This window comes from Mchenga conophoros, linkage group LG1 (genome assembly GCF_057382185.1).
Source record: "Mchenga conophoros isolate Kocher_MC1m ecotype Shallow Benthic linkage group LG1, M_conophoros_male_GT1.1, whole genome shotgun sequence".
Lineage (NCBI taxonomy): Eukaryota > Metazoa > Chordata > Actinopteri > Cichliformes > Cichlidae > Mchenga > Mchenga conophoros.
This window is the reverse complement of record NC_140526.1, coordinates 15,839,559-15,854,666: the sequence shown is the minus strand read 5'-3', so window position 1 is coordinate 15,854,666 and position 15,108 is coordinate 15,839,559. Positions and strand designations below refer to the sequence as shown.

General features: G+C 39.3%; 1 protein-coding gene across 1 annotated transcript; it reads left to right on the top strand.

Moving 5' to 3' along the window:
• Nucleotides 1-9,769: 9,769 nt before the first annotated feature.
• Nucleotides 9,770-15,052, top strand: cgref1 (cell growth regulator with EF-hand domain 1). The gene is made up of 7 exons (XM_085267672.1): nt 9,770-10,025; nt 10,784-10,889; nt 11,166-11,240; nt 13,253-13,329; nt 13,479-13,603; nt 13,707-13,808; nt 13,927-15,052. The coding sequence occupies exons 1-7, from the start codon at nt 9,989-9,991 to the stop codon at nt 14,203-14,205; spliced, it is 801 nt and encodes a 266-aa protein (XP_085123798.1). The 5' UTR covers nt 9,770-9,988; the 3' UTR covers nt 14,206-15,052.
• Nucleotides 15,053-15,108: the final 56 nt, after the last annotated feature.

Below are 15,108 nucleotides of genomic sequence, written 5' to 3'. Positions count from 1 at the left end.
AACCTGCTGATATGCTTTGAACTTTCAGCTCAGAAGTGTTGTGTGAAAAGAAGTACTGTGATAAAATCTGCTTCCTATCGAGTTGTTGCCTTGCATGAAGAACATAGATTTATAGAAACTCTCCATATCAAGCTTAAGATATATATTATTTGATTAAAGTGTGTTTAGGGTAGGCTATAGTTCAGTTTGCATTAATAAGGTTTATTGTTGTATTGCTAGCCTTTAGGAATATCATGAATTAATTTTCCTCTTTGTGCCACCAGGGATAAGTAATGTTCCTAAGGAATTTTACATTGGTCATAAAAATCCTAAACAAAGAGAAGGAAATGAGCTCACAGCTCATTCTCACCTGGCAGGGAAAAATAAAAAAATTGGGATATTCAATTTTAAAGGATAATTTACTTCCAGCTTTAGTTCCAGCTTTTCACATTTATTTTTCTACTGCTGTCCTTCAAATGACTTGCAGAAACAGCACAGTAAGAACGCACTGTGATGATTTTAACTCATCTTGTGGACAGTGTAATGTCAATGCTGCAGACATCTGCCATCACATTAAAGCTTCAAAGCTTCCCGTGACCTCTTAATAAGGGCCAAGTTAAGAGAAAGTGATTAGGAAAAGGGTGTAGCGGGTACGTTTTTGGACCATTTGACTGCACCCAACTGCACACACTGTGGGCTGATTGTAAAAGGATACACAGGTGGAGCCCATCAAACATGGGTGAACTGAATGATGGTCGGGCAGCCAATCAGTAACAAGGGAAGTTTTTATTGTTGTTGTATTGAATTTTTGTATGTGTGTCTGTATGAATGTAGGGTAATGTGAAGTGATTTGATTGATTTGTTTATGGCTTGGGGAACCAAATACAATGCTCCACGATATGGATAATACAGTTATTCTATTCTATTCTATTCTATTCTATTCTATTCTATGCTAAATTAATGGAAGAGTAGTTAATTAACAGTGAAACATGAAAACTAACAATACAGGATGCAGAATTCAGACTGTAGAATTCAACAGGTATAGAATGTGAAAACACTAGAAAAGAAACAAAACATTTTATTTAATCATTTAACTTCTTTCATTTCAGTTAGACATGACCAGAGTGAGCCAAAGGCTGAAACAGTACCAACAATTGTGTACAAGAGGTGATGGATGAGAGTTAGAGGTGTACCTCTGATGTACTCATTTCTAATCTTATTTATTTTGGGCTCTCCTAAAGAAACTCTTACTACCTCCAGCTGTGCCTCTTGTCTTTCTGTTCATACAATTGTCTTTAAACCACACATTATAAACAGGTCTCACTACCATCCCTTTCACACTATCCATCTGTCACTAATCACCTCTTACACTCACCACCATCTACTCCACCCTGCCTGCACTCTCTTTTTCATCTGTCTTCCTCTCATTCACACACGTATATCCTCTCACCTCTACTGACTTTCATTCCTCTTCTCTCCGGCACATACCATCACCTGTCCAGCCTTCTCTCACAATTCTGTCTGCGAACATCATCGTCCACTAAACTGCTGCCTGACCTCGTCTGTCAACCTGTCCATCACTACTACAGACAAGAACGCGCTCAGTGCTGTACTTCTGCATCAACACTCTCAAAGCAAACATAGTTCTCTGTAGTCCTCTTTCTTGGCATGAAGCACATTTCTGCTCACCGATTGTCACTTGTAAACTCTTTTTACTGCACGATATTGATTAAACAACATCCCTCAGCAAAAGGTTTCAGCTCCAAGAAGTAAAAAGAGTCTTGCAGATCGGCCTAAAGCATTTCTAGATGGTGCCTCAGAGAGGTTCTGAGCTGTTATCCATGAAGTGACAATGGTTGATGTTGTTGTGGGAAGCCCGTGCAGCGAATATTGTTAGGAGGACATGTCTACATAAGCAGCAGTGACTGTTAATGTAGTTGTTATTGTGGTAAGCATCTGTTGATATTACACTGGGGTCCAGGGTTAAAAATAGTTCACTCAGTTTGGATGGTTGGGGGCCCCAAAATAGTGGAACCTAATCCTTGTTACATAACTGAATGGAGGAAAGGCTTCTGAAGGGGACATGCGTGTCTGCCAGTGCACGTGCTCGTGTGAGTATGCATTTGATTACACTTGGGTTATGCTAAAGACAAACAGACTCATGCTGTTGCGTGACTTGCTGCTGGGAAGTGAGAACAGCCGTCAGAAAACAACAGGTAATTTTGTCAAATTTGAAAGGGAAACTGTATATTCTGCAGTTACATCACGCAGACCGCACATCACCAAGTCCACAGGAGCATTACCACAGAACTTCTCTTCTCCCTCGGAAGTTACCATCCAAGATCAATGTTCAGTACAACTTTAGCTGAAAAATTAAAACCATTATTAACTCATCTCTAATGTCTGCACTTCATTAAAGTTCATTGTTCAGATCTTCTAGTTTCAGAATATTCACATGTTTAGCAAAATCTGACCCCACTCCCAACTGTAGATGGGTTGTCAGTGATGCTAAAGCCGTGACTTTTATATTGATTTGTTCACAAAACTATATATCTTTTGAATTTAATGAACTTGAGAGAACTGAAGCCAGATTATTTCTTTAAGTAGATAAAAATAAATAATATTTTTTAAGATTTCCTGCTGGATGTTGGTTGTGTTCAACTCCAATTCCCTCAAAATTTGGGTTCTGTTTAAATTGTAACTAAAACCATCATGCATTGATTTGCAACTGTTTTAGCTTCCAGATCAGCTCCCACACTCCTGTAATAGATGCAGTGTGTGGTTTAAAATCATATTCCTGAAGTATGCAAGGAAGGCCTTTCCTGAAATAAATATTGTCCAGATGGGAACACATGTTGCTCTAAAAAACAGCTTTGGTCCATATGGCCACGTCTTTGCTATGTAATATTGCAACGTGCTTTACGCAGAGTCTGAGTCCATGCAGTGATTTCCATAGAAAATATGACATTTTTGATGATTTTGTGCTGCAGATGATGAGATATTCCAGCTCTTCTCATTTTTACACTGAAGAACATTATTGTGAAATTATCTGACAGCTTGTAGATTTGTTTTTTGCAGACTTCTGAAACTCAGCCTACCTTTACTTCTGAGGAACTGTGCCTCTCTGAGATGTTCTTTTTTTATACCCAATGATGTTACCGACTTGTTGCCAATTAAACTATTTAGTCTTTCCTCCAGCTGTTTCTTTTTAAGTCTGCTTACTTTTCCAGCCTTTTGTTGCCTCCTGTCGCAACTTTTCTGAGACATGCTGCTACAATCAAAATCAGATTTTCCATGAAGTTGTTAAATGTCTCAGTGTAAATATTAGATATGTTCTCTGTGCTCTATTATAAATAAAATATGGGTTTATAAGATTTGGAAAGCATTGCTTTCACGCGAATTTCTTGGGAATTGAGGTTTTAGTTACCTGATTGTTCTTGTAAAGAGATTACTTTAATAACATTATTTGGACACTGGGCTCCATCACTGACATAACTACAACACTATATAGAGTTTCCAGTTCTAAAGTGCCGCTTGTGTCTTTACTCTTTATACAGTTTTCCTTCTCCTGTCATCACTTTTTCTTTATTCTCCTTACATCTCATTATTAATTTAGATTCACTTTGTGCAAATAACTGAATAAGCAAATACTTTTTGTTTCCTCCCCTCTTCATTCTCAGATGTTATTCAATAAAAAATAAATAAAAATTAGTCAATAAATAAATCTAGCTTTAAATGAAACAAGAGTTGGTTAACTGAGTGTTACAGCTGAAAACTAGAGAATGCAGAAAGAGAAGCTATGAGAGGATATGGGGGCAGGACGGGTGAGGAGAGCGAGAGAAAATGCAGCATTGCCATCTGCTTTTACAGGGATGGCGATCAAAGTACACACAAGAGAAACATTTTGTGTTAAAAATAGAACCGTGTGGTTAAAAGAGCCGCAGTACTCACCTTCATGTGATAACACACGAGGTCATACACAGCCACAGATTTGTTTGGAGGAAAGAGAACAGAGAACGTGTACACTTATATTTACATTTGGACCCACACAGGTGTTTTATTTACTCTGCCGGCAGCGTGTGGGAGCACTTCGCTGGGCTGACTTTCCTGTGAGACTCGCTGCAGATAATTCTTCTTAAAGCATAACGACTGGTGGCATTACGTAACAGACTCACAGCACAGTAAAAACAGCACAGGTGTTAAGTGAAGTGACATTGAAGTGGTACAGTGAGTCAGCATCAACAATACCACAACTGTGAAAAGAAAATAAGGTAATTTGATCATCAGTAATTGCGCCAGTTGCACCTGAGCTTTTATTACTGCGACATGTCAGTTTTTTCTCTGAGGGAAAAAAGCAGCATCTCAAATTATGTGAGTGTACACAACCAAATTCAGATTCTTTCATTATGGAGCGTCTTAAAAATAATCTGTGGCCTCTTAAGTTTACCTTGTGTTTTCAGTCAAAATAAGAGGGGGGGGGGGGGGGGGGGGGGGAATGAAGAGGGGGGTTCAGTTACTGGGGTGGTTTCAGTCTTAAACGCTGCTTTAGGGGCAAATTGTCACAAAAGACGTTTATTCATCTTAATGTCATCTAATGGGTTTAAAAGTCAACTCAGAATGAAAACTAGAAGAAGAAACAAAGTACAGTGAGCATATGACTGAAGCGAAATAAGGACACTCTCAGTCACAGAAACTCATTTTAAGAGAGACTGAATTCAGTATTAACCTTCATCAGGGAATTGTTGATCAGGTGCTGGTTTAGCTCACAGGTTTAGCAGGCAAGGCAAGTTTATTTGTATAAACTTGTATAAACAACAGGGTGATTCAAAGTGCTTTACAGAGACATTAGAAACAAAAACGAATAAAAAGCACGATTTAAAATTGATTAAAACAAGCAAACTAACTAACTAACTAACAAACAAACAAACAAAACAGTATATAAAATCAAAAATCAAAACAGATAAAATCAGAACAGTAGATCAAATCAGTAGTTAAAATGTAAGTTTTGAAATTTAAGCTTAAGTGCGGATTTGGTGCTTTGTTTAAATGCAGCTGAGAATAAGTGAGTCTTCAACCTGGATTTAAATAAACTGAGTGTTTCAGCTGATCTGAGGCTTTCTGGGAGTTTGTTCCAGATATAAGGAGCATAAAAGCTGAATGGAGCTTCTCCGTGTCTGGTTCTGACTCTGGGAACTGATAAAAGACCAGATCCAGATGACCTGAGGGATCTGGATGGTTCATACTGGGTCAGGAGGTCATTGATGTATTTTGGTCCTAAACCATTCAGAGCTTTATAGACCAGCATCAGAACTTTAAAGTCTGTCCTCTGACGGACAGGCAGCCAGTGTAAAGACCTCAGAGCTGGACTGATGTGGTCCACTTTTTTGGTCTTAGTGAGGACTCGAGCAGCAGAGTTCTGAATGAGCTGTAGTTGTCTGACTGATTTTTTAGGTAGACCTGTAAAGATGCTGTTACAGTAATCAAGCCTACTAAAGATGAATGCATGGACTAGTTTTTCCAGGTCCTGTTGAGACATCAGATCTTTTATCCTTGAAATATTCTTGAGGTGATAGTAAGCTGACTTTGTTATTGTCTTAATGTGTTTTTCTAAGTTTAGGTCTGCATCCATCACTACACCCAAATTTCTCACCTGGTTTGTGGTTTTTAGGTGTATAGATTGAAGTTCTCTGGTGACCTGTAATCGTTTTTCTTTGGCACCAAAGACTCTGTATCCTGTATACTCAAAGTTATTACCTCCAAAAAATTACACCAAAACCTCTCTGTGAAGTGTGAAATATGTAAATATATATATACAGGGGAAAAATGGCAGCTGATATTGCAAAAAAAAACTTGAAACACAATTTAAAAAGATGAGCAGAGATAGAAATAGATCACACAGATATAGAAATATTGCTTTGTTAGTAAGTAAGTGCCACTGCTGTGAACAGCAAACAGCTTCCCTAAGTCACGACACAGATACACAGCAGCACTGGGCAGTAGGGCTTGTTACTCTTTTACTCATGCATTTTCTATTCAGCCAAAGAATGCACAGAGTGAGAATGGGAGACTCGTGTTAACAATAAGATCACCAACACCATCTCTGTGGTGTAAGAGCAACAACACAGCCTGTCTGCCACATATATAAAACGTGCTTTCTCACTGAATTGCATTACAATTACACGCATGCACACAGATACTGTTCAGCAGCTCATGGTAACAATTATACACTAATCTCTCTTCCTGTAAGTGAGTGTCAGAGGGATGTTTGTGTACCAACCAGCTGTGAAATAACGAGCTACTACGGTGCTAAGCCACTCAGTGGGTCACGAGATGTTGGAGCTTATTTATGTGCTTACATGACTATGACTGCTTTAAGTCTGGTTATGTAATGTTATGGCTGGTCTTTTCCACTCACCCTTTCACTGGAATACCAAATACTTACCCTTTTGACCTTTGTTAATATGTGTGTAACTGCATATGATTGAGTGTGTTTTGTTTCTGTTTGAAGATTTGTTTTTTCTCTCCGAGTCTGGAAGCTTGCGAGTTTCTCGTGTCTAAAATCCACTTGAACAAACTTTAGCTGCTTTTATATTTAGGACTGTGTGTGTGTGTGTGTGTGTGTGTGTGTGTGTGTGTGTGTGTGTGTGTGTGTGTGTGTGTGTGTGTGTGTGTGTTGTGATGGAGACTGAAATTTGTATTTTTAAATACGATATAAATACTTCAAGCTATGAAGCATTTCTTACAGAGGCCTTACACAGAAGTACAGAAGATAATGTTTTCCTATTATGTGGTCAAAACATGCAGCTTTGCAAACATGACCACTTACATAATTATCTTAGTAATTAATCACATCTATATAGAGTTTGCATTGGCCCTCAAATGCATTCGTCTAAATAAGATGGCCAATATTGCAGATGTTTTGACCCAAAGCCACATTGTAGGCTCCATACATGTGCATAAATAGCTAAAGGGGGTTGATACTGTCCTTCAACCACATAGTCAAAGCCTCAGAAAGATGGATTTCTCCTTAAAGATCAATGAACATCCCGGTGGTGTGGGAATGTTTGTTTGTATGAGGGCATTTCCATGTGTAATCATCCCGTCCTTCAGTTGAGTAAGACCACAACCCAATTACATCTGAGCAAACAAGCAGACGGGTACTCCGGCTTCCTCCCACCGTCCAAAGACATGCAGCTTGTGGGGATAGGTTAATTGGAAAATCCAAATTGCCACTAGGTGTGAATGTGTGAATGAATGTGAGTGCGAATGGTTGTCTGTCCCTGTGTGTTGGCCCTGCGACAGACTGGCGACCTGTCCAGGGTGTACCCCGCCTCTCGCCCTATGACAGCTGGGATAGGCTCCAGCGCCCCCCGCGACCCTGAAAAGGATAAGCGGAAGCGAATGGATTATGGAAACAAGCAGACGTGTGTGGCTAACCAGCTGTTGAGACGTTTAAGTGTAACATCTCAAAGGATGATTGACACACAAAATATTAGGGCGATAAATGAATATAATATATGAATCTAATTTTAGCATCTTAACCCACTGGGATTAATTACAGGTTAAAAGTGGGTGATGTAGTTGTGCAGCTCATCAAACCTTCAAAGTGTTTCCACTGTATTTTCAACAAATTATATCAATTATATCCTGCCTGAAATAGAACAGATTTCCACTAATATTGTTTTTTCCAAAGAACACCTATTTCCCCATTTCCAGTTCCATACATTATTCTTGGATGGTACTAGAGTTGCTTTTAATAATTCAATAATAATCCGTAGATCGTACACTGGGCCTTGATGCAGCCCCTCAGATGACGTACTGTCTAGAAAGAAAACTATTTTAGATGTCGCTCTTTGCCAGGATGTCCTAATTTTATGCCAAGTTTCTCCTGATTGAGTATTAACTTCAGAAATAGATGCTTTGAACAGGAGGTGCGTGGGTTCATTGTGCACCTGAGATCACACTAAACAGTGTGATCTTAACTGGTTAGTAATCCATATTGCTCTATTTTGTAATAAAGTAGTTGTTTTAAAGGTCAATAAACACAATAACAAATTTCATTTAAATTTATGTACATAGCACCAAATCACAACAACAGTCATTTTTACAAAGTAAAGTAAAGAACCTACAATGATTGAAAATCCCAACAATCGGGCAACCCCTTATGAGCAAGCACTTGGTGACAATAGGAAGGAAAAACTCAGGAAAACTCAGAAGGAAGACAGGGCAATACACACACTGTGAGAGAGAGCCAGAGATGAACAATAACTGATGGTTAAATGCAAAATACATCATTCAAAACATCTGGAAATTCCATTTTAACATTGAAGGCATATGTTTTGGGGAGCACGGTGGTTAGCACTGTTGCTGCACAGCAAGAAGGTCCTGAGTTCAATTCCATCATCAGGCCGGGGTCTTTCTGTGTGGAGTTTGCATGTTCTCCCCGTGTTTGCGTGGGTTCCCTCCGGGTACTCCGGCTTCCTCCCACTGTCCAAAGACATGCAACTTGTGGGGATAGGTTAATTGGATAATCCAAATTGCCACTAGGTTTGAATGTGCGAGTGAATGTGAGTACGAATGGTTGTCTGTCCCTGTGTGTTGGCCCTGCGACAGACTGGCGATCTGTCCAGGGTGTACCCCGCCTCTCGCCCTATGACAGCTGGGATAGGCTCCAGCGCCCCCCGCGACCCTGAAAAGGATAAGCGGAAGCGAATGGATGGATGGATGGATGGCATATGTATTCAATAACACCCCACAGCTAATACAGATTGCTTAACTTACCTTGACCTGTGTGTGTGTGTGCGCGCGCGCGCTTTGGGGTGGGGGTGGGGTTCTGAACAGCTGCTCCTCTTAAGGATGAAGAGATGATCTGTTTCCATCTTCACAGCACCAACCACCTGACCACCTGCACGTTGTCACCACATCCATAAACCTCCACTTTCCTGTTTTCATCTTCAGCATCCTCCCATAATATCAACTCTGAACATGTCTGAATAAAAGCAGGGGTTAAAAAATATATAATGTTTTTATTTTTTACACTACGTTAATACATCTTTTTTTTATTAATACCTTAATACCTCTCCTTCATCATGATGTTTAATAGCCTATTAATATTATATATCATAAGCATCACATCAGGATCATAAGAATCAATTAAAATAAAATGTTGCAGTGACATCTTGTGGTCAAATACCAGGAGTGCAGTGAATAGTGTGGCTTATACTGTGTCTTGCTTGATGTGTGTAAGGTTTTAAACAGAAATATGCAATAAAGCTGGTTTCCTAATTTTACACAGTATTTGGAGGTGTGTGTTTTGTTGTTGGATAAAGCTGCACTAAGCCTGGAAATAAAACAATTGCCAATACCCAAACACTAAGACATTTAACCACATGTTGACTGGATCAAGTTTATCTATGGATGCTGAAACAACAATTGGCAGTTATTGCAAAAGACGGTATATAAGCCTGTCGCATAGGAGTATAAAATATATTACTTCCTTTTTATGTTTGTTGGGGAAACAAATGCAGCAATGTAAAATAAAGTATTTGCCCTTCATACGATGAAAGCCACACTATCAGACTTCAGACCGTCTTTCAGCTTTAACTTAACGCCCCACACAAACATACTCTTTACTGGGGTCTGGCCAGCCCTTTATGAGGTAATGCGGCTCATTGACACGAAACATGAAATAACCCTGACTATAAACGCCGTGAGTGATTGCTCCACCCCGACGACTGGGATCGCTGAGGACGTGGACAAGGCGTGGCGGAAAAACCGGACGGAGAAGCACAAAGAGATCGACAAAGCTTGCGCAAACTCACTGACACGACAGCGGCTGAGTTCTTCCACGTGGACCCTGTCATTGACCAAAACACACTACTGTACTCCGTGGCAGCCTGGGGGCGCGCACGCAGTCGCCTTTGCGCAGTGCAGACCACACGGAGGCGCGAGCAGGGCGGTGCGGGATAGAGGTGATCTCCAGATATGAACCCGTAAGGTGTCGGAATTAATGCCTTTTGCTGCTCATACATCAACTATGCAGACAGGTAGGCTCGTTGTCACTGTGAGGAGAGATTTGAGCTGTTTTCATCAGCTGCAGCGGTTACGATGCGCTTCTTAGTTAACGATACTATTCTTTCACAGCTTTCTTTATAAATGTGTTTTATTTAATATAAGACTGTGATGTCAACGTGCCTTTAAAGGAGGCTGTGTGATCAGGCAGTAACAATGAGTTGATGGTGTAGTCTTGCGTGCTGTGCCAGACTAGCATCGCTGCTGCTCCACAGGAGGAGGAAGCTGCCGGTTATTAGTCTGCGCATCTCTGGGATCTCTTAAACAGGCCATTCAGCTCACAGCAACGAATTTTAGTTCAAAAATCTAATGTTTGCTGGTCTAAAAGGTCTGGCGAGTCACAGAGAAATGATTCATGGAGACAGCATGAAAGGGCTGCAATGAGCTATAAATAGATAGAAAGATTTCAAATGATTTTTCCATAATGGACCAGGAAGTTTCTCATCTATGTGACGAGTGAAAGCTGTATGACTGCAGCTCTGCAATATTACTGAAGGGACTGGTTTTTGTGAGGTTTGTTTGTGTTTTTTTTTTCTGTAAGGCAGCAATTGCTGCATTGTGTGACCACTGCAATGCCCATAAAAGTTTCCTCTAGTTTCATTAACACAATCAGAATTAGTAATTCTGTGCACTGTAAAAACTCAACCATTCTTATTTATATGAATTAAAATCAGTGATGAAATGGTTTGGGAAGAGCTTGCACAAAGGTAGTAACATAGCTGTTTAATTTTAGGTGTGCTCTTGGAGTGTCACCTGGACCAGCTGGTTCCGCGTGTTCTGTCTCTGACCCTGCTGGTACACCTGTGCCTGGCTGCACCAGGTCTTCCAGGAACACAGAGGTAACGCCCCTTCTCTCATCAAGTTTCACTTTCTCTTCTTTTTAATTCATATAAAGGCATAAATATTCTCAGGCTTTCATAAATATGCTGCTTGATTTGATTTTATTCTATAATTGATTATTCCTTATTCCCATTGGATATAAATGTTATATATGAGGCTAGCAGATACACTCTGTTGCTGTTTAGCAGAACAAAATAAAGAAATTAAACCAAAAACAAAAGCAGTGATGCAGGAAGAAGCTCTTTGAATGATTTGTTTGCTTATTTATTCCACAGGGAGGAATCAGTAGCTGCCCATCCCCCTTCTGCAGCACTACCCAATCCCTTTGGCTCTGGAGAGGAGGAACGCAGGTGAGTGGCACATGTACAGTCTGCTGTTATTGAACATCTGAAATCATTTCACTCAACAGCAGCTTTCTGACTTGGCTGTGGACTTTGGCTCCTCCGTCGCGCTAATGATGTGGCCTGTACTATAAAATGATAAGATTACATGTACCTAAGAGCTCATTTATGCTGCATTAATTTCCTTTATGGGGCTCTCCTCACCATACTGCAAATATTATCTCACCACACATAGCTGCTACTGTACTGGAATAGTTTGAACTTGCCTGTAATAAATTGTTCAGAGAACAAAAGAAGAAATATAACCACACGACAGATGCAGCTTCTTTCCATTTGTTGGTAAGATTAAGATAATGTGTACACGCTATCATACTTTCATCTTAAGGGTATTGCATGAAAGACCAGATAAATGCTTGTTAGCTGTATGGAATAGCAGTTGGAATTTACACCACCCTTAATAAATAATACATGTTGGCTCAAAGCAGGCCTTTGTGCTGAATCAACATTTGTAAAAGGATTATTCAAGCATTTAGAACCTCTCACTGTTGCAACATTGCTTCATTTATGGTATGTGATGGAGTGCATGAAGTTTAAGATGTTAAAACAAATGATGCCCCGAGAGTAGTCTCAGTTCTTACCACCAGATCTTGCCTTAATACCCTTTTAAGTCTCATGTAAAGCTCATGACTCATAGCTGATGATGATCTGTGACAGATTTTGATTGAAGCAGCTGTGTTGAAGGCACCTCAGTTGTGCTCTAAAGAAAACACCTTTGGCCTGAATTTTGTCATTGTTACCATCTAGTTCATGTAAGATTATGAAAGGTAGAACCACTGCTACGACGTGTTATGTGTTAAGAATGTAAAGAAGTTTCTATTATTATATTAAGCGTGTGTAACCAGTTTAATACACGTTCACTATTTGTCAAGAGTCTATTTACAAATATAGGAAAACATTTACAAGTACACATCTGCCATCTGCTTTACTTAAGATTACATATACAAGTACACAGCACATGTACCTAAAATATGAGTTTAAGGCATGTGCCAATGAACGTTTCTCACTTCACAACCATTTTAAAAGTAATAGAAGCTTAAACCAGTGTAATATAAAGACTCAAAGCCTTGATTTAACAAAACAGTGCTACTGGACTTCTATGGATGAATTTTTCATATTCTTTCCAGCAAGGTGAATATATTTAAAAAATATATATATGTGTCAATAATAACATTGCCGAGCAACACGGTAGCGCAGTGGCTACATCTGTTGTTTCACAGCAAGAAAATCATATGTTTGGCCCCAAATTCCTTCCACAGTCCAGCAACATGAATTTTAGGTTAATTAGTTTATTCTTATTGATTGAAAAAAAATCACATTGCAGAATTTTTCATCAGTCATTAACAATAAAAAAGAACCGGAGCTGAATTGAAGTTTAATAAAAGTGTGTACAGTGATGTCAGGAAACTCATTGTTTAATTTCCTTAATTTCCTTTTTCTTATTCTTTTTTTTTGGTGCTCCCCACCTTTTAATGACTTCACGCTCTGTCAGTCCTTTAACTGTGCAAGTTTATGGTTATCTGTCTGTTTATATCCAGGGTGTACCCTGCATCTCACCTTGTGTCACCTGCGATCAGCTGCCATCTAAAGCAGTTAATAGAAGTATTGATTTCTCTTCTAACCTCTTCTCACAACATGAGACACAAGATGTTTTGTACATCACTGAACATGATTGAAGGGGATCTTTAACTTCTTTTAAACATCTTATAAATGATTTAAAGAGCTAAAACAGGCTCTGTGAGCAGAAGTCTGTGTGCATCTGAACTGAAATAGTGAAGTCCAAGTTTTTGGAGACGGGAGCGTGGGGTTTAGGAGCTTGAAGAGTCTGGCACAGGGTGCTTGAGTGTTATACCCTCTACCAGATGGCACAAGGGTGGAAAGAGTCTGTAGCACATGGCAGTTGCACTACCAATCTGCTTTGTAACATTTTTTATAAACTGTGCTTTGTGTTGTGTGTACTACAGTTTGAGACAGAGTTACATTCAATCAAGCCTGAAGAATAGAGGACAAGGAGGACCAGAAATCACCACCTGGGAGCAAGGTAAACAGTGCCTCTTACCAGTAGATATTACACTGATGGGTTCTGACTAGGATCACCATTGCCAAATAATGTAGCCTTTATTAGTCAGAATCTAATAAAGTCTTTTTATTTGATCGTATAATTGTGAATTGTGCTGTGCTATGTTCCAGAGGTATTCTTCCTGTTTGGCCTTTATGATTATGATCGCAGTGGGTTCTTAGATGGCTTGGAGATGATGAAGCTCCTCTCAGATTTTAACTCCCATCATATACCTGGAGCAGAGGCCAGTGAGCAGGTTAGCAGGAGCGACTCTATGTATGTGTGTATTTGAACTGACAAGGTGTTGGCCTTTTTCATTCAGTCGGCGATATTTGTGTATGTTTGCATGTTGCTTTCAGGTGGTTTCTATGGTAGATTTCTTACTACAGACTCAGGATCTAAACCAGGATGGTCTGCTGGCTCTATCTGAACTGCTCTCCCCTTCAATCACCCACACACAGGTACTGCAAATGTATTGGAAATACTGTTAATACTGTTAAAGCTTTATGTCGTTTTATTCACACTTTCATTATATTTGGCTGCAAAAACAACACCTCATCATAACTTTCTACCTTAAAGGACCCAAGCAACAACAATGCACCTCAGCAGGAGCAGCAAGCAGTAGTGGAGGAACAGCTATCAAACGCTATTGCTAACGTGGACAGTGCCGGAGCAGTGGAGCAGAGAAAGGAACAGATTCATGAAGAGATTCAGCTTCAAGAGGACGTACAAGGAAAGGAAGTTGAACCCATAAAGCAAATGGATGAATATGAGAGACATCAAATCCCAGAAGTCACAATAGAAGATCTGGGGCAGGACCACAATATTCCTGTACATCAGGGCCAACCAGAGATATAAAACACACACACATAAACACACTGGAGAAAACACCACTGTCATCTAGGCCTCAGTCTCTTATGTACTGTATGGGAGAGCTTCTTAATCAGCATCCCCAAAAATGGTCCCCTTCTGGATCTGAGTTCTGAGTTTCTGCTAATGCACAATTCACTGGACTGTTAAACATGTAGATGGGTGGTCAAAAGGTCTTTCTGGTCAAAATATTCCTGCCACTGTATTGGGATGCTCAATGATTCCCAGAGCTTTTAAGGGGTTAAAGGCAGAATGTAATATTAGTTGCAACAATAAAACTGAAGCCATGATTAAAAGAGACCTTTTAATGCATTTTTTCTAAGTTGGAAAATGTGTTATTACTTTAATTGAATTTATTTACCATTTATTTACCATTTTCTGCCATGATTATTTTATGCATTTGTTTGCTTTATACCACCAGTTTATGGATGTTTCCTCCTCCCCAGATGTCAGTAGGCACTGTGGATTCACGTACATGTGGATGGTGGACTTGCTGCACTTTTAGCTTGGTTTTTTTTAATGTTTCAGATTCACAGTTAGTTCAGCTGAAATGAAAATTCGCTCTCCTTAATATTATATCAGCAAGAAAAATGAGTACATATTGAATTCACTAGACAAGGAGTATGAAAGAAAATAATCTTTATGGTGGCCCCATTGAAATAAAATGAAAAGTAATGTAAAATGCTATCATTATCTACATACTTGAAATGTTTTTAGTGTGAAAGAGTGTACTATTTGTTAATTTAAAAAAAAAATAAGTGTTTTTTTTTTGTTAATTTTTTAAAAACCATTTTATGCATTTATACGGCGGAAGAAAATAAATAAGAAACAAGTATTTCTCTGCTCTCTTTGTTTGTTTTCAGTCTGTCTTATGTTTAAATGTGATACTTA